The 19916-nt window shown below is 36.6% G+C and overlaps 1 protein-coding gene and 1 long non-coding RNA gene across 2 annotated transcripts in view; one reads left to right on the plus strand and one right to left on the minus strand.

Moving 5' to 3' along the window:
* THSD7A (thrombospondin type 1 domain containing 7A) overlaps positions 1 to 15708 on the plus strand; it is a 300146-nt gene extending 284438 nt beyond the window's left edge. Inside the window, exons 25-30 of the mRNA XM_049799255.1 lie at positions 1652 to 1825; positions 2843 to 2938; positions 5978 to 6060; positions 6399 to 6609; positions 10033 to 10120; positions 11674 to 15708. Coding sequence (XP_049655212.1) covers positions 1652 to 1825; positions 2843 to 2938; positions 5978 to 6060; positions 6399 to 6609; positions 10033 to 10120; positions 11674 to 11758 — 737 coding nt within the window. The 3' untranslated portion in view covers positions 11759 to 15708. The remainder of the gene's footprint in view (positions 1 to 1651; positions 1826 to 2842; positions 2939 to 5977; positions 6061 to 6398; positions 6610 to 10032; positions 10121 to 11673) is intronic.
* On the minus strand, positions 6400 to 19873 carry LOC126038086 (uncharacterized). Its single transcript, XR_007505902.1, has 3 exons — positions 19567 to 19873; positions 9669 to 9844; positions 6400 to 6495 (listed from the first exon to the last, which is right to left on the minus strand). It is a non-coding gene; the product is annotated as an uncharacterized LOC126038086 (long non-coding RNA).
* Between the last annotated feature and the right edge of the window lie 43 nt (positions 19874 to 19916).

Raw genomic sequence — 19916 nt, forward strand, 5'->3', positions numbered from 1 at the left:
AAGAGGCTATTCCAAATGAAACTAGTATTTTGATCTCTGAGAAAATGTGAATGTTTCTAGCTGTTTAACTCACTGGACTTGACATGCACTATCATTGCCCTTGTAGACTGAATCCAAAGGAGCTGTTATAGGTCCATGACTTTCATACTGAGAAGGATTAAGAGCCTATAACAGCTGTTTAATTTCCAGTAAAACTCCTCCAGTTCATTTGAAACACTTATTTGTAGAATTTGAAGTATATTGCTGTTGTTCAGTAGAGTCATTAGTGATGTATCTTCAGAAGTAGTGATTAAGTCCTTCAGTTCCAATGTAGCTATTATTCCATAACAGTACTCTGTTTTTGTTCTCTTGCAACTTTCCTCTTTCCAAGAATTTTTTTTACTTCATTTCAGATTGGACTGATGGTAATGTTGCCTCAATAAATAGAAAATAATCAAAATCAGAGAGGCTTCCATCACTGCTTTGTGGACAGCATTCCAATCGCATGATTTTCACATATTTTTACTTATTAAATGAAAATTGGAAGAATAAAAAGCTTGTAGTTATGTTTTCTTGTTAGTCAAATTAAAAAAAAAAAAAATATATAGCTGCTTACTGCTCACTTTTAAAATTTTGCTGAACAGGAACCTGTTCTTCAACAATCTCGCATTTAGCCAGCAAGAGTAACTGCCCTGTGGGGATGTGCTAATGATACCCTCCAACCAATGGTTCCAAAAATCACTACTTGTTTTCCTATTATGTGTACATCAGTTCTTCAATTATTCATTTCTTCGCATGCTTTCCTAACGTTGGCAAATAAAATTCCTTCATTAATCAGGCATCTGGTCAACACAGTACTGATTATATCTGTCATCAGTATAATGCAAGGTAGCATGAATTTTTAATACCTCTTTCACTGAAATAATGAGAACTAAGAGGTTTATTTATGAGTCTGTGCACAGTCTAGTCCCATTTTCATCTGCAGTTTTAACAAAATGGTCTCTTTGTGTGGTGCCTCAGATCTTCCTTAAATGTTCTCTGGCCAACCATGCTAATTGGTGTCATTAGTATAATTTTATTTTTTAGTTTTACACTCTAAGATAACATTCTACAAATCTCTATTATCCTAACATGAAATAGCCAGAGCAGACATTTTAATCACCTTCCCATTTCCCTTTCTCGCAGAGAATGTTCCAGCAGTTGCTTCTACTGTCTGTTTAGAGAAATTCTGCATGAGAATAAGCAACAATTAATCTTTTTAAAATGAGACAATGTTTTCTCTTTCTAAGATCAAAGAAGAATTGTGAACAAATAAATAAATTTAGCACAAGGCATACAGTGCACAATACCCTAAAATTTACAAAAATCCAGACATTGGGCGGAGTGTTCCTCAGAAATTCAAAATGAGAGTGATCTTAGGAATGCTACAGGAAACTACCCTGCTTTAGAACAAACAGGCTTTTGTATAATCTTTTTATTACTATTTTCAATTGCACAGATATTCAGAGAGTGTCAAAATATTTTCTTCTCTTAAGTATAAGTCATGTTAGAAAGAGGAACAAAAGGAACTATAAAGAGGGAAAATTAAGAAACCAGATTTGGACATTTTTTCCTAAGACATATTTGGTGCAAAAAACTCTTCACATGATCTTATATAATTGCTATTTGACAGGGGACTGTTACTTGAGAGAGTGGTCAGAATGGAGCCTTTGCCAGCTAACCTGTGTTAATGGTGAGGATCTTGGCTTTGGAGGGATACAAGTCCGATCTCGGGCAGTGATCATTCAGGAATTGGAGAATCAACATCTCTGTCCAGAACAGGCTTTGGAAACAAGACCATGCAATGGTAAGCACCAAAATATACATCATGCCACTTCCTGTAAGAAAGAAATACAGAACAACAACAGTTTTACTTTCTTTCTGTTCATGGTATCAAATTTAGGCAAATATGGATTTGATAGACATGGAAGTGCACTTAAATTTTTGTTTTCTAGATACCAACTGTAAACAGAAAAACATTCAAATGCTGACTATAATATGTTACTACTTTAAACACAATCTTTGGAAAATTGATTTTAATAATGAAATTTCTTTTTATGAGATGGGAAAAAAATAGTTGCCTTATCTGCTAGATAAAATTAATAAAGAGAAATCTTTAAGTTTTGATACATAACGAAATTTAGATTTCTCTCTATCCTTTGAATTGTTAATCACATGACAATGACATTAAAAAGTCTCAGTCATGCTTACCACTGGTACTGGACAAAGTACCTAAGAAAAGTAATTTCCTGTACAGACATTTCTTGTCCATTCAGAGGCCAGACAGATCAGGCAAAAAGAAATTTTATATTTACAAGGCAGCTAAGGTGCAGAAGGACTTCATGATTTGTCCCAGGCCATATGAGCAGTGTACAGCAGAGCTGTGGAGCTTAGATGCAGCCCAGGCCACTCCACCAAGCATTGGAGCATTGCCTGAAGCTTAGTGTTACCAGGAAAGGAACCTGACTCCTACATGAGTTTTCCACAACAGATGGGCCACAACCATCATGAGGTTATTGGAAACGTCTGTTTTGCCCATTAACTACATTAGGCTTACTCCATGAAAAATGTGTACAACCATTATAGTTAGTGTCTGGGACACATCTGGTCTATTCTGTATGTATCCAGCAAGTGCAGGAGACCTTCGGGCCTCCCATGTGTGCAGTGCACCCTTCTAAGATGCTGGGTGAAGGAGGAAGGGGCCTACTTAGCCATAAAAGCCGTTAAACGTAATGAGTATGGTCTACTGATGAGTGTGGCTGCCACCATGGTAGCCTAAAATCTTGTCATCAAAATTCTTGAAAAGTGGATGTTCTCTGTGTAGATGGCCAGTGCTATGAATACAAGTGGATGGCTAGCCCATGGAAGGGATCTTCTCGAACCGTATGGTGCCAAAGGTCAGATGGTTTAAACGTCACAGGTAACTACTCTTTTTGTATACACAAAAAAGCCTGGAAAACAGGTGGATGATGACTTTTCCCAAGAGATGGAAATTTTTTTTTTAAAAGAATCTGCTAAAGACACTTGTTCCTGATGTATGAATCAACATGCTGTTGTCTTGAATCATCATGTTTTTGCATACTAAAGATGTAATTTCTTTTCCAGAATTAAGCAACGTGTAATGCTAAAAGTAAATATAAATGTTATCTTCTGTACTGGACCGGGACTGTTTTACATTGTTTATTTCTTTTACCAGAGACATCTTTACACTTCTAAATTTAGGGATTCAGATTTCAAGCCCTACAACAAATAGAACTTTTATGTATTAAAGTTCATTTCAGTGCCTATACAGAGGCAGAGAGATGCAAATCTTGATATAATGCATATATAATATATCTCCTTAAAATTGCAAAATACCGAATTTTAATAAATGTGCTAATATAAGTTTATTCCTTTACTTCAATGGCATAAACCTATAGCAGGATACTTCAGTGGACAGCTATGGGATGTAGTTACTTTTTGTGCAAACCAAAGCACAAAACATCATGAGTTAAGAATGACTGAGTTCTCCAAATTCAAGAAAATCTTCATATATATCTATTTATATGAATTTATTTCTCAGAATTAGGGATTCATTTAAGCTAAGAGTTGTGCATTTGTTGTTTAAGTAATTTTTATATCAGCCCAGGGGATAGTAAGAGGATCCCAGAGATTGTAAGCACATCCTCAATGCCAGCCACTGTCAGGTTAGTCACAGGAGGGGAGCTCTAATTCATGGACTACCAATACAATTCTTCCTGATGATGGAATCCACCACTACTGTCTGTTGTAGCAGTAGAAATAAATATCTGTATTATTTTTACAAGGTTTTGAAATAGTACTTAATACCCCAAAGTCTCTTTTGCAAGTGTCACCTTGTGCTGTAAGAATATTAAAATGCATCATCTTCATAACAAATGCAACAGGGCATTATTTATGCACCTTGATTGCTTCCTGCCTAGCTAAGATGCCTGTATGGTAAGTAAATCTCTAAGTAAAAGAATTCTTATTGAGATGAATGTATGATATTATCTATTAAAGGTCCTACAGGATTTCAAAATAAATAGTGTCTTGGTGATTATGGCTCTGAGATGTTAAAATCAGAGTATTCATAAATCACAGTCAGTCACATCAAAATAATAGTTTGTTCTGATGTGACTGAATACCGCCACGTGATAAATTCCAGGAAAGACAAGTGTATGAATATGTGTTGTCAGCGGATGTTTTCATGATAGGACCTCCTAGGCGGACTAACCTCGGACCTATATTGTATCTCTTTTTTCAGAGTTTGTTTGTACGTGGTTTTAAAGCTGTAGTAACTTTCTGATTTGAAATGAAGACTAGTTCAAAATTCCAGACACTATGTAATCACCCGTTTCCATGCAATGCAAAACTGCATTTTTCATATGTTCCTAATAGTTTTCAAACAAAACACTTAAGTATAATGTTCTGCAAGAACTTCTCTGGATGAAGTATACAGTTGTGAAACAGATTGTAATTTACATTTGAACTTTTTTTTGAAAGTGGTTTGTATAAACTACGGTATTTAAGAGCTCAAACTGACAGATGCATATACATGATTGATTTAAATGGAGATTACAAATTTTGATCTAGAATCAAACCATATCTCTGATTACTGTGTTCCTTTGCTGCCTTATTGCCGCACATTTGGCTCTAACATAGTGTATTGTAATTCAGACATTATCAAATTTTTATTATGAGTCCTGTTGGTATTTTAAGGCCTTTACTTACTTGCTTGCATAATATTACTGTGCTGAATAGTTCTTTTTTACTTGAAGGTGTTGTTTCCCATGGGTGATGAGGCAACTCTTTCCTTCTGCAGCTTCCTTGGATGGCTGATATTTTATTACATAGATTCCCACAGGCATGTGATTTGTATGCTAGGATGTATGATTTTGCTTTCTGGGAGTGGGGAAAACTTATGGCAATTAGCAGGGTTTTCTTTGTTCTTCATCAACCATCCCATTAACACTTGGATCTATGTAACCACATCTAACTGCATCTGCAATGGTCGTGACCAACCTCAGCTTTCAGGATTTCATCATCATATCACACCAGTAGAAAAATGTTATTAATTTGGGAGATGCAAGATAAGTTGTCCTGTAGCAGTATAAATTTTAACTTACATGATGCATGTAAGTTACATGATATCCCTCTTCTGTAAGCTGGAAGGAAAACCAGGTAAATTCAAACTGATTCTAAAGTCATTCTGGCTGAAATGATAGTGAAAGCCTGATTGTGCGTATTGGTCCGTAACAATAACTGCACTGTACATAAAGCTGAAGAAATGAGAACTAGGACTGTATAAAAAGGAAAAAGACTGAAACCCGCTATATGATCAGTATCATAGCATTCAGTACATGCTTTACCGATAATACTTCTGTCCTTCCAAAAAATCTTAGACTAGCATGAGGTGTGGCTTCATATAAGGCAAAGCTATAACATGTAAAAGTGACTACTGAGGAGCAGCAGAAAACAGGTATCCATTCATAAACTGGATGAGTAGTTTGTTTTCAGTTTAACAGTAGTTTGTTTTCAGTTTAACAGACAAAGATATAAATAAAAAATATGCTTTTATTTTCTTTGTGGCCACAGTTTGAATATGTAAGTCACAAGGAGGGCCCTAGAGAACCAGAATCTTTTCCCTCAAGCACAACCAAACATTTAAACACTTTTTTGAGCAATCCACCAAAGGAACAAAGGGAAAAACAAAAGGTTCACTTGCCAAACATTAGTTATTTAAAATGCACATGAATGCAATACATGTGCTCTATCCTTACTCCACCTATAAGAAAATACTTGGTACCAATTATCTTTCACCTTGGAATAAGAGAAGGACTCTTAAATTCAAATTAGCAATAAAATTATAATCCATGACATATTGTAGCAAGTAATGACATCAGTATTTTCATCAGTGATGAGGTATTACCATGTCAAAATATGATTTTCTGTCCTACAGGGGGCTGTTTAGTGATGCGCCAACCAGATGCTGACAGGTCATGTAACCCACCGTGCAGTCAACCCCACGCTTACTGCAGTGAGGTATGTGCTACTGCATTGGAGCATAAAACACCCCTGTGAGGGCTTCCCACACATCTCTCTGCATTACAAAGACTATGCCAACAAAAAGTATTTTCAGAGATTTCGCCAATCATTAATTTGTTAAAATCAACCTCAGACCATTTTCTACCTTTCAATTAAATGTTGAATAACCTCCGTTGATTTGGTACAAACCTGCATAAAAATATATGAAGAGGTACTCTCCAGGCTAGCGCACATTAAACCAGTCTTCTCTTCCAGTTATCCATGTTGTTATGCTTTATAGCTCACAGAAAACTGTGTTTTTCTGCTACACAGTGTAAAACACTTGTTCCCCACAGACTAGAACGTGCAGTTGTGAAGATGGATACACTGAAGTTATGTCCTCCGATGGCACGCTCGAACAGTGCACTCTCATCCCAGTGGTGGTGATCCCCACTATGGAGGACAAAAAGGGAGATGTGAAAACCAGTCGAGCTGTGAACCCTACCCAGCCCTCCAGTAACCAGTCAGGACGAGGAAGGACCTGGTTTCTACAGCCTTTTGGGCCAGGTGAAGTCATGCAATGAGCAGTTCTTAATGCTAAGTACTGCTGCAGGGCCTGGCATTTACATTTTTGTGATGCCGAGGAAGAAAAGAAAAACCCTTAAATGTTCATTTAAGAAGACAGGCATCTGCCCTGACTGAAAACAAAGGAAGAGACATAGGCAAACCCCTAGCCTTCTCAGCTACTCCATCAATATATTTAATGAAATCTTGTATTGCAGAAGATATCCATTTAATCCCTTCTACCTCTTAAAATTCACAGAAGCTATTTGAAATGGGACTCTAGAAGGGAATTGGCTGCAAAGGTGCAAGCCAGGATATTAGATTATGCTGTCTCAACCAATAATGCTGTTGACAGAGAAGTGAAAAGGTAGCACTGAAGACTGCAGAGGGTAAGGGCTGCCTAAAATTTGCAGCCGTAGCATAAATTGTAGAAAAATAATCAGTATAGATATGCTAATGCTTTTCTGCTATATCCATATTTAAACTAATTCATGTTAGACAAGAGCTAACCATATTACTGATATTTAGCATAGACATGCTCTAAGTCTCTATAGGCAATATTTGCTTTTATGATGGACCATGTTCTTTAGAGCTGAGCAAGGACTTATGTGCAAGAGTGGCAAGAAATATAAGACAGTTATCCCATCAAAAACACTTTGTAAAGTCCATCATGTAATCAGATTTCAGTAAATATTTCCTGGTAATATTAAGCATTGAGATAAATAAAACTTTAATGAACAAAATACTTTCACAGAAAGGGATATGATGCTTGTCCAAAATGATAGTTATATGAAGAAAGCAATTCGTTATCTGAAGTGTCTTTTAAATCACATAGAGCTAAATATTGTAACACACTTGTGTCTTAGGGTATTCATTTATTTCTAAAGCTTTTATGAACGTTTTTAATTTGAAAATTGAAAACAGTATCTTTACATGCATAATCCATAAAATGCTCCAAATTGAGAACTACACCAATACTTCTAATAAGCTGATTAAATCATGTTCGGGTTAGAACTATTTATGTTAGATCCCATTAGTCCTACTAGTATTTACTGTTATTTGTACTGTGGTACTATATTTGATACCTGCAATAAAATGGTCTTTACTCCAATTAGTTAATACTTTAATCCACAATAAAAAAAAAAGAAAATTAAGCTTTTCTGGTCCTCCTTTAAAAAATAGCATGTTACCAAATATGTTATCTTTTACTCAATCTATCTAACGCCACCTGAAAATGCCAGAGGGTGGGTTGTAGCAGCCAGAGTGCCAAAAATAAGCAAATGTCAGACAGTCGCCTTCAACTGTTTAGGAATGTGGCTGTTCATGTGAGCTCAGACATGCTTTTTGGAGCAAGGAACAGTTGAGAGATTTCATGAACTCACCCATTTTCCAGTAATTCATATTAGGAAGGAAACATAGGTCAGCTCAGATTAAAAAAAAACCAGTATTCAATAGAACTAATACTTTATCCAGTGAAGGTATGAGCAAATGTGGAAGAAAGTGAACATTTTGAACTTCAGATGAGATTTATGCTTGATTGTTTTAATTCCAGGATTGGGAATCTATTGGAAAGGTTTTGATTTACTCTAGCATGATTATTCCTTTCCTCACCGTTTCTAAGTCTAGATGTAAAATAGTTCTTTCACTGTCTTCAACAAATTATACTGCAGTTCCAGACAGGAAGGTATTAAAACTATCCTCTTCAGGTGTCTGTGCTGATGTATTACCCGAAACAGATGAGTTTGAGATGCCAATTCCCTTGTATACTTAGCAATAATCTGTCCAGGGGGAATTCAGAAAGCCTGAGTTAAATGCCTGTAGCTGCATAATATGAATGACCTCATTAAGAGAGTTCCCTGCTTTGACAAAAATAAATAAATCCACACACAAGGTAATGCCAGTCTTTTTTTTCAAGGAGATAATACTATTTTAAAACAAGCAATCCCAGAACAATCCCAAGCACCTTACATTTACCAATGGAAATAAGCCAAGGAGAGAAGAAATTAACCTGTTTAGCAGTACTGAACTCTGAATTCCTCTCATTCATATTGTCATGTCATTGGATATGTCAGGTCAAATCTACTGTTCAATTCATCTTTAATAGATCAGTTATTTCAGTTGTATCAGTTATTACCAGTTATAAAGTTTCATTAGGTTGATTAATGCAATGAAGCTAAAATGACTTTATCACATGACTGCGAGACTCTGCATTGCTAGAGAACAGAAAGCCTGAACTTAACTGCACAGCAATAGAGAGGTCAGCTGTGAATCTGAGCAACATCAGTCTGACTAATTTTTGTTATTATTACATTGTAGAAACATCAACTGCATTGATAATGCCTTTTTGTTCTACAGAGGTATCAAGACCCATTAAGTATTTGGTCAGAAAAATTTTAGCTGCGTTTGCTTACATTGAAAATATACATGACTTCATGAAGTAAACATTTTGCCCTTTGTAAATGAAATAATTCAGCTTTTTAATGGAATTTTCATTGTCAAGGAGGTGCAACAAGGGTAGCTAACCTCCTGTAAAACAATGTTTTCAAAAAGCCATTTAGAAATTTGCAAAATGAGTCAGATAAATGTAGCGAGTCAAACAGCGTGCACTGACCTTGGGTTGTGACATGCTCATTTGGGGTTCAGAGCAAAACCCTGCAGACAGAGAAGGTCACACTGTTTTTCCTGGGGAAAGTGGGTGCATCTAGGATCAAGGCAAGCAGGAGAGTGGGATGTATACCTCAGCCTGCAGGGACATCATGTCCAAATCACAAACTGCCCAGACTGCATATAAATACAGTCCTTATTAACACAGACAGTTGTTCTATTTATGAGCAAGGGTTGTCTTTTTTGGTGTGTTTTTGCTTGTTCTGTGAGAGGAAGTTGTTTTATAACAACAAAACTTGCATTTGGTAGGGGAAGAAATGGAAAAATTATTACTTTATGCGGTAGCAAAAGTTGTGTATGTGCCGTTAAGATATAGATGAGGTAAAACATGCTAAAGGTATTTAAAAACATAAAATAAAATAGCAACAAGAATGAAAATAACAGGCAGATTGATTTACCAGAGCTAGACTGGAAAGTGATGCTATGAGCACAAATGAGTCCTGGGCTGATAAGCTGCCCTGTGATCACGCTGAAGGATTGCCCGCTACCAGTGGGCCCAGGGATGGGTTTCTGGGAATCTCACTTGCTGCCCCTGCCCCACATCTCGGCTCTGTTTGGATTATCCAGACTTTGGCTAAAAAGCAGAACACAAGTGCACAGAGAAGATATTGCTCAGTTGTTTAATAGTATTTACTCTTATTAAGCTGTAATTGCTAGTGAAGACATTTATTTTTGATTATAAAAGTATTTCTATACTATATCAGAACTAATAATTCCACGAGACTAACTCAAACACTACTGACTAACATTCATTCCTTTTAGATGGGAGGCTGAAGACCTGGGTTTATGGTGTAGCTGCTGGTGCATTTGTTTTACTCATCTTTATTGTTTCTATGATCTATCTAGCCTGGTGAGTTCTTTAATTATTTACAAACAAGCAGTCCCACACAGACTGTAATGCAAGAGTTTACATATGCTGCTGTAGAAACTGCAGGCACTTCTGTGAACTGCCGAGTTTAATTTTCTGTGTCCTGTTGTCCAAGCTCAGGTTAGTGGACTCTCACTATAGTCTAGATGATGGATAAACACATACTCTCCTGAGGTTAGAACTTCTTACAAATATGGGATAGCTTAGTGTATAGTTTGGTTTTGCTCAGTTTATCCCTATTAAGAATGTACTGTGTCCATGATAATTTCATTGTGTCTGTATCACAAAATGCAGAGAGAAATAGCAAGAAGGAAATTTAGTAATCAGGCAAGTCAGATTTGATGTTTGTCAGGATAGAGAGATACACAACCCCCAAAAGTCTGAAAACTTTCTGATGTGTTTTTCATACATAATATTTTGTTGAAAAATCTTAGTGCATGTGAAAGCAAGGTTTTTTTGCAAGAGCACATCACCTTTGAGAATGCTCTCCCTGAAGTTTTCTAGGTCCTGTTTGGAATTTCTGATCCAAATGACTCTGTAGGTGGCAGGTGAGGGAAGTGTGGTCGTATGCATCAGGCTTTTGGCTGTACTTCATTAGTAGGCATTTGGGGGGCTTCTGGATTTGGTTGGTTTTTAATAAACCTTTCCCAAAATCTCACTTCTGTCTAAGTAAGGAACAAAGTCTTTTATTTATTGAGGAAAAGAGAATGCATTAGTATACAACTCCACTGCAGATTCTTTGGACTGGAATCTGTGGCCACTGCAAGCCACTGTAACAACTGGCTTGGTAACAAAGATTTAGATTTGGGCAGCCTAAGTGACATAGTTGAGATAAGATTTTGGATGAGATTGAGGATGCACAGACCTGGTTTAAAGAAATGCTTATATTATACTCTGAAAGAAGACAAGTGCTAAAACATGCATAAACATGCATTTTCCTTTAGTAATTTTTTAAAACTGTATCAAATGAATTAGAAATACTGCTGGATTAAAATCTAATTCAAGGCTAGACAGGGAATGGTTATGGCTAACAACTATATCCCATTATGACTGGTTTGATTATAACATCTAGAATTAACTGTAGTCATCCCAGCAACTATAATGAGATAAAACTAATCAAAAGATGGAACTTTCCTGTGGAAACCCTTGATGTGCCAAGAGAAGTTGATTTCAGTCATATAATTTAAAAGAACCTGATTGCGGCTTTGATACAAGACCAAATACTGCACTGGAGGCTCTGGGTTCTTCTGAAAACTGACTGATCTTGCAGGATTACCTGCCAAGGATTTCATCAAGTCACATCAGCGCCGTAACAGCCTGTTTCTGAAAAACTGAGCTTTGAATTAGATGTTGCTTTGGGTTGATAAGGAGATAATTACTGATCCAAGTGAAGGTTTTAGGCTTATAGCTTTTACAAATGAACAACCAAATGCATTATCTTAAAACAACACACTCATCTTTCATTTAGGACTGAAATCCATCTTTGCTATGTTATTAGTTTCTTATTCTATTTACAAACTATCTTATTGTTTCAGCAAAAAGCCAAAGAAGCCCCAGAGAAGACAGAACAACCGACTGAAACCTTTAACCTTGGCTTATGATGGAGATGCAGATATGTAAAATATAACTTCTCATGGTGACAAATGGAGTCTAAATTAATGGATTGAAATCAGAAGGTATCCAAAGCCACAGGGATTTTCTATGGAGTGGATTAAGTGTTTTGACTTTTTCTTTTTTTGTAACTGTACCATAGATAAAGAAGGATGGATTTCATAATGCCTATGGATATTCAAGGTATTATTGCTTTACTTTAGACCATCAGCACTGAGAAATCTGGCAGAATCACATTAATAGACACTGCAGTTGGAGATTTGTGGTCTTTCCTCAATCTTACAAACTATAAGCACCACTTCTGTCTCCAGAATACTGTAGCTGACATAGTATTAACAGTTGGAAGCCCCTGCAACATTAACCAAGTATAATCAGTACGCATGAAGAGTTTGTACCAAGCTGTCTATGACTCTTTATATTCAAGCATAACATATATACTCAGTTGAACCACATGTAATACTCTATCAGATTATATACTTGTTAAAGAGCATTTTAGTGCTTAGTACAATATTAACTGGGATTAACCCACTGAGCAAGTTCAACAGTTTGCCAGTTGATCATAACTTGTGTTAACCTGCATTTCAGAGGGCAATGACTCACTTGCAAAATTCTGTCCTATTATCACTCCAAAGTATAAAGGCCTCATATGTACATCCAGAAAGGAGGCATTCTCAGATTCAGTATTTTCTAGCGGTTGCTGTCTGGAAAAAGAATACCCATTGTAAATGTTACAATATGTTTCTACTTTCTCTAACTCAAACTGTTGCCTGCATCTTTTTTGCTACATGTAAGGCAAATTTTTGCACTATATTAGTGCAGCATGATATGCACTTAACTAGTATTGCCATAGAAACTGCCTCTTTTCAGAAAGGATGATGATGTATCTTGAGCAAGGAGTGTCAAGTAGACAGGTCTTGAATCCTGAAGAGAGTAGCATTCGATTTGGACTGCAACTGGATGGAATCGGCTAACAACGTGTACTGTACACACTGTTCCTCGTCACAGCGGCCATTTGTAGTCTATATCATGGCAGTAATACAAGTGTCTAGTTTCTTGCCCCATCTACCTATACTGGTATAGATTGTCCTGCTGGTTTCTAATTGTACTTTGAAGGCTGTTTATGACTAGATTTTTTATATTTGTTAACTTTGTTAGAAAAAAAAGAAAAGAAAAAGAAAAGTGTTGCCCTGTAATCTTGAGTGACATACTGTCTAAAAAGGTATTCTGATTGTTTGTTCAACTAAATAAAAATGGTTTTGCTTTTTTTTCCTTCCACTAGTGAGAGCATTTTCACTGTTGCTGACAGTGCAATACTCAGAGCCCTTTTGTCTTTTCTAATTATGATAATCGGATAGACTATTTTAAATATTCAGTTAAACTCTTGAGTGTACTGGCAAGTAAACAATAAGATCAATAGTTCTGCCATTTTAATACTCATGACCTTTTCAAAAACTCTGGCAGTATAAAAACTCACTGTTAACCTCGTCCATGCTTATGGCTTTTCAGTGTTACACTTCTGACATGAAGCTCATTGACTTGCCACTGTATCTACATGCCTGTTACAGATGTGATTCATGACCTGAGAAGGGTTATTCTCATCAAATCGCTTCTGTGTGTAGCCTGAACATATAAGTGACTGTGCCACTATTAAGCAATACAGAACTTTATCAGGCAACCTCTCAAAAATAATTGTTATGTAAAGTTCAATATTAGGTTCTCAGGTCTTTTTTATAACCTAAACCATTTCTGCCTACTCATCACACTATTTACTCAAGAAGAACCAGGTTTTGCACACCGAGTAAAACTGTAGCTTTGCGAACTTTGGCCCAGATCCACTGAAACTGATGACAAGATTCTCATGGACATCAATGGGTAACATCAGTCCTTAAAAATACCTACCTTTGTTCCATGTAGAATAATTCTTGGAACCAATGTGCATTTTGTGAATGTTCAAGAAAGATTATGGTCCTACTTTAACTTAGCTAACTTACATTAGCAGTGTGGCGTTACTGCATCAAGAAAATGACCTTCCTTCCACTGCTTAAGTATTCCCCAAATGGGAATGATGAGCAGAGAGGAACAATAGTAACAATCTTTTGTACAGGTTTAATTTCTCATTTTATTCCTTGATCTGGCTGCAGCTGGTGAAGTGCCATGGCCCCCTGCCACAGCAGTAGTTCATTCATATATGTGTTGCAGGACTGGGGGCTTCAGTCTTACATTGCTTGGTAAAGATCCATGTAAAGATCTTTGTAAAGATTCTTGATTATTTTAATTACTTCAGCATTCTTGAGTAGAAAACAAGAAAAACCTAGTTGATTCCTATTTTGTCAGACATACAAAAAATAATGTGGAAAAGTTATAAAGTTTTAAAGAATGATAACCATCATGTGGAGACATAAAGCTTAATCATGATTTCTGTACTTTTAAAAGTCTGATTCTGTGTTGTCAAATAGTATTGGACTAATAGGGAATTGAGGGAATGGGGTTTCTTTCATTGGCAATGAGTCATCTTTCTTTATTACACTGGCTGGTCCTAGCAGGAGCTGTTGCCTAGTTCTTGCTTTGAAGATTTTTATGTCCTAAATCTAGGAATTTAATAACTTGAACTTAGAGGTATGCCATCTCCTTTTCCTCACTGCATAAAAAGGACAAATGAAAAAAGAGACAGGAGGCTTTTTAAGTATGTTTGGCCTTTGCAATTCATGCAAGTATTTTAGTATGTGTTACACTTTATATCTGGTCAGTGGATTTTGCTGGTGCACACGTGCATCATACTAGTGCTGCATTTAAAATCTAGAGTGCATTTTTATTATTATTTTTTTTTATGAACAAAGTGCACGGAAATTTGAAGCCAGAATGGCTTCCCTCATTATCAAGAAAAAAATATTAGGCTATAAGGAGCGCTGAAATTTTATGTAAAGCTAAAGGTTCCAGAGGTGATTAAGCCCTTTAGCATTGAAACAGAAATAAATAATAGGTGAATTATCAGTATAGAATGAAAAGCAATTTGCTTTAAAAATCAGAGTGCTTCTACAAATCCAGTGCCTAAAGCAGCCACTACCGTAGACTGTTAGTTTGTGAAAGTAATGTTTCCAGTAATCAAATAAACCATTCGGAAAATAGCAAAGTAGACATTTTCCTGTTGATGTGGTGGTTTGTATTTTCCTTTTTAAATCTGTAGGTTCTAGATTACTGTGTCTGCTTTGAGTCCTGGAGCAGTTCCTTTTTGAAGCTTTGATGCAACTGCACAAGCTTGTTTATATTTGGTATAAAGCACCAATTTTGAAACTCCCTTCCTCCTGCCAAAATTTAGTAAAGTTTGGTTTCCAATATTACAATCTGAAGAGACCAATTTAAAAACTGTATGTATAAATCACTGTAAAATATACCTTGAATGAAATGGAAATCTGTCTTTTTACCTTTATGTAAATTGTGCTCACCCAAAGTTAAGAGTTTATTTTGCCTAACTTAATTTACTTGAATATTTATTTTGTAGAACAAGGAGGCAGCTGTCTGAGGAATGTTTACCTTTTTTTGTTAATGTTAATTTGTAAATTGTGTAATGCATTTTTATTTTTTAAATTATGTATATTTCTTTTTTTTAATGCACAAAATGTTTACGTACAACTACTGCAGATTTGTGTATATTGTCACTAAGCTTTATTCAGTTAATACAGATGATGTGAAAATGTAAAAAGTCTTACATTTTCATCTGGGTTATTTTTACATAACTGATGTATTGCTGACAATAAATATAAACACAAAATCATTTAATGTCTTTTTTTAATAGATGTAGTATACTATGCTGGGATAGAGTAACAATAAAAGCCAGATCCCTAAAATATGACCACCTTTTAAATAGTGTCGTTTTTTGAAAGAAATTAGTATTTCTCTTTAAAAAGAAAGAAAACTACTTTTTGATGTTATGGTAACTATCAAAGTCCATTGCTACCGTCCTTGTTGACAGACAAGTTTACAATGCATATTTAATTGATCGATAAATATCTGATAAATGCAATAAATCAATGGTATTTTAAATTTTCTTCCTTAATTGCCATTTTTAGGTCAGAAAAACCAACCCATTTGTGGAGAATAAGGGGTGGATCAAGATCTCCCTAAAAGACATCTGTTCACTTCAGTGAAGCTGAACTTGTCCCTATACAAGAAGGAGCAAAGAGCAAAATCCCCCTTCTCCAAATAAACAAACATGCCCAATACAATCGATAAAATTGTCATTTACACCCCAGTTGTTGAATAAACATTACTAAATTCACTCTAATTTCTTCTAGAATCAAAAATTTGTTGTTGATTACCTGAGAAAAATAGTGACTCCACACTTTTTTTCATAACTGCTCATTTTCTATCTCTGTGCTCTCCAAAACTCAATTTTTTTCATGTCCATTTCTGCAGTGTATATTTACACACCAGTTCATGGGGATTTGTCCAATTTCAGTAGTTATTACCTCCCCAGTAACCCTTCCAGGCCAGCCCTTAAAAGGTTTAAACCCAATTTTGAGAGCACACAACTCTGATTTTAGAGGCATTTCAGGACTTTCAGAAGTACCTCCTACCTATATTTTCTCCTGCTGGAACCCACAGTAAAATAGCAGAAGCATTGGACGAGTCTTCCCACTTGCAATTTAACAGAGGAATTTTTTTAGATCATTTTTTGTTTAATTCAGTACAGGCAGAATTCTACAGTTAAAAAAGATACTTGAGAGAAGAAAATTAAAATTCTCATTTAAACTGTGCAGACGAGAATTACCTATGGTATGCTAATGAAGATCATACGGTCTTCACATTCAGTAAAGAAAACTTACGGTAGGACTTTGGCAATTGGTTGCGAGACTTTTAGAGTAATGGCTTACAGATTGGGAAATGTATTCTTTATTAAAAAAAAATATCAGGAGAATATGATTTTCCAATAGAAGTATAATGAAAGGAGATAAATAGAGAGGTAAATCAAGAGGCTTAGATAAGCCTTGTAAATACTTTAGCCTTCTAGTAATGTGAAGATCTACAGTATTAGGTCTAGAAAATTATCCTGCTGAAACAGCAGTGAGCTTAAGCAGTCGTTCAGGATGGGCTTGGCATCAGGAAGCACAGTTTGGCTAAAGAAAAGATTATTTCTGAATCTTCTGGTTGTTTTCTTAGACACAATGAAGCTGAACATCTATCCAAAAGCAGCTAATGACCAGGCAGATGAACAAACGATTTGCACTTTTTCAAGGGGTGGGCGGATCGGTAGCAGGGTGGGTCTTAGTATCTGCTTGTCTGTTCGTTTATTTTTCAGCAGAGGGAGCAGCTGACTCATTTTGCTTAACTTCATTCGGGCAGTGCCCCTGGGCACCGAGGGGGTTGTCCTGTGGTGACATCCTGGTGAAGCATCTCCTACATCTGTGTGAAAACTGGCATCTTTGCTAAGTCCTACTTATCCGAAAGGTTGCAAGGTTACTGTGAGGCACACCTTCAGCGACATTTGGCAGATGCCGTTGCTCTTTCTGTTTGCTGTCAGGCAACTTTGCACCAGGAGAGGACTGAGCCTCGTGAGAGCGCAGTAGTCTTGGAGTGCCCCACTGTATCTGCCGGCACTCACACGTGGCAGTGCTTTCAGTCGACCCTCCCAGCCTGATGTATGAACCATTTCTAGCATTAACATCCTGACCTGCCTTAACAAGCTGATACTGTCGGATGCTACCTAATCCCGCTTGTCCCCTCCTGAAAAGCAGCGGGGGGCGGGGGTCCCGGTGGACAACATGCCCACCATGACTCAGCTGCGGACCCTGGCAGTGACGGAGGCAGCCGCACACAGGGCTGCGTTGGCAAGAGCTTGAAGGAGGTGGTTAGTCCCTCCCAGCCCTCATAAGGCTCTGTTGGGAGCCCTGTGTCTGGTTTGGGGCCCTCTTTGGGTAAGGGAAAAGGTCCTTCGTCACCGTGGTGAAGCTAAAACTTAGCCACAGGATCATAATCCATGATCATAGCTATTGTTGCTTTCCATATTCAAAGAAATCATATTTCAAACAGTTCAAGGTTGAACCTATTTTATTATTACTATGTGTTTATGTATTTACAAATCCTTTTGGTTTTTAGAGGAAATAAGATTTGGTACTTGTCTGTTTATAGATGAGGGGTTGGTGGCTCCCACATATGTTTTAATATTGTGGGTTGTAGTCAGAACCTAGTCCTGAAGTTTATTAGAATTATATTCTGAAATTGAAATTATAAAATGAGTAAGTTTTTGTTTATTTTAAAAAATACGCTTCATAGTGTCATTATACTTCTTTAAAAAGGCAGGAGATTACTTGTTTGTTTCTCACTAAATATCAGATCAGTTTTGCTTAGCTTACAAATAAAAAATGTTTTGTCGCAAATTCAGTGTTGGGTTTGAAAGCAAGTCTAATTTTTTTCCTTCTCTTAACAATTATAAAAACAAAATCCCTTTCTTACCTATACATGTCAACCTGTGACTTACATCTCAGCTTTTTAATTCTTCCCAGGGCTGCTCATTGAGATGCATGTATGGAAATAGCAATATAATTTGAGCCCATGACCGGAAATTAGTTAATAGTTCTGTAAATGCACATTCACAGTTTGTTGGCTGTCCAGTATTGGCAGATTATTTTTAATGCACTGCCTACTGAAGTCCTACAAAAACCTCTCCCAAACTGAACCCAAACTTATTTACACAACGTCTTTCACAGAAAAAATATGAAAACTCACAGAAAAACAAAGGAATGGTGACATATTGTGTCTTGCTTTCATACTCTAAACCTGATTCCCTTAACAACTTTCTTCCTGTGCCCCCATTGTGTCTTGGTGCTTGAAGCAAATGCCAGATTTCATCCTTACCTGGAACTTTTCTGATTTGCACTGATTGCTGTCACAGCCTTAAGTCTCTTTTGATGTGTCTTCTCACTCTTAAGATCATGGTTAGACAGCAATAGTTACCTGTTGACAACTTACAGGTACTTGAAGGCATGCTATCAAAAGCAAAAATACGCATACTTAAAATGTGAATTTTGAGGCTGAAATAATTTGTTTCCTTTCTTCATGCAACCAAAGCATCAGCTATGTATTTGGAAATCTTGAAGATATCTAATTCTACATATTTCAGGTTCAATCACACCATTCTATTGCTGTGACTTTACACTTTTCGCTACTGTTCCCTTGTTATACTCATTTTGTGTTAATTTTCATTGTAAAATCATAGTAAGGGCTGTCTCCTCTGTATGTACAATTCTAGCAGAATGGAGAACTCCCTCTTTGGAAACCTGACTGTGATATGACAATAAACAATGATTAACAGAAGCTGAAATCCTTAGTATCTATTATTTTTCCAAGAATTCTAGGATGAAAGCTTGGTGGACTAGCTTGGAAACGCTCCGTTTGTGAAGTCGCTGAAAAGTTAAAACATCACAGAAATCAACCAAACACCCTATTCCCATGAGCAGGTCCATGTCAGGAGGTTATGTATTCACATTTTCTATTTCTGAATGTTACCCTAAACACACACGGATGTTCCGTTTTTTTAGTTACTCTAGCTACAAGCTATACCAACAACTTAAAATCATGGGTTGTACAGATGATCTCAAGGTATATTTAAAACAATTTATCAGAGATGTGTAGCATCATACACGTGATAGAGCTGAGTTCAGGTCGATATTCTGTACTTAAGATCAGGAGGGGAATCTCCATACATGTGTATTTCAGCTTTGGATCTCATGTTTAGTGTTGATATTCCAAAAAATGAAAGAAATTTTCATCACTTAATTTGAGTTGAACCAACATAACAGAGACTAAAACACCCCACGTACTCAGTACTGAAGAATAATACTTCTCAGCCACAGGTCTGCTCCTTTTCAACCAGAGGGCTGAACCGATGTAACCTACATCTCCAGGCAGCCGAGAAGGCCATGCTGGCCCTCGCTTCTTTTCCTCACTGACTTCTTCTGCAAGGACCAGTTCTTGCTCAAATCACCCTCTTCAAACAGGCTCTGTTAGGCATTCATCTGGTTATTAGTCCCCAAAATATAAACTACCAGTTATTAATTCTGGCCCCATGACCTACTAACAAAGAACCAATGATGTCCCATACAAAGCTTGACTCCCAAGATAGGCTGACAAACTATAGGAAAGGAACAAACTATAGGAAAGGACAAACTAT

This window comes from Accipiter gentilis, chromosome 4, assembly GCF_929443795.1.
Source record: "Accipiter gentilis chromosome 4, bAccGen1.1, whole genome shotgun sequence".
Taxonomy (NCBI): domain Eukaryota; kingdom Metazoa; phylum Chordata; class Aves; order Accipitriformes; family Accipitridae; genus Astur; species Astur gentilis.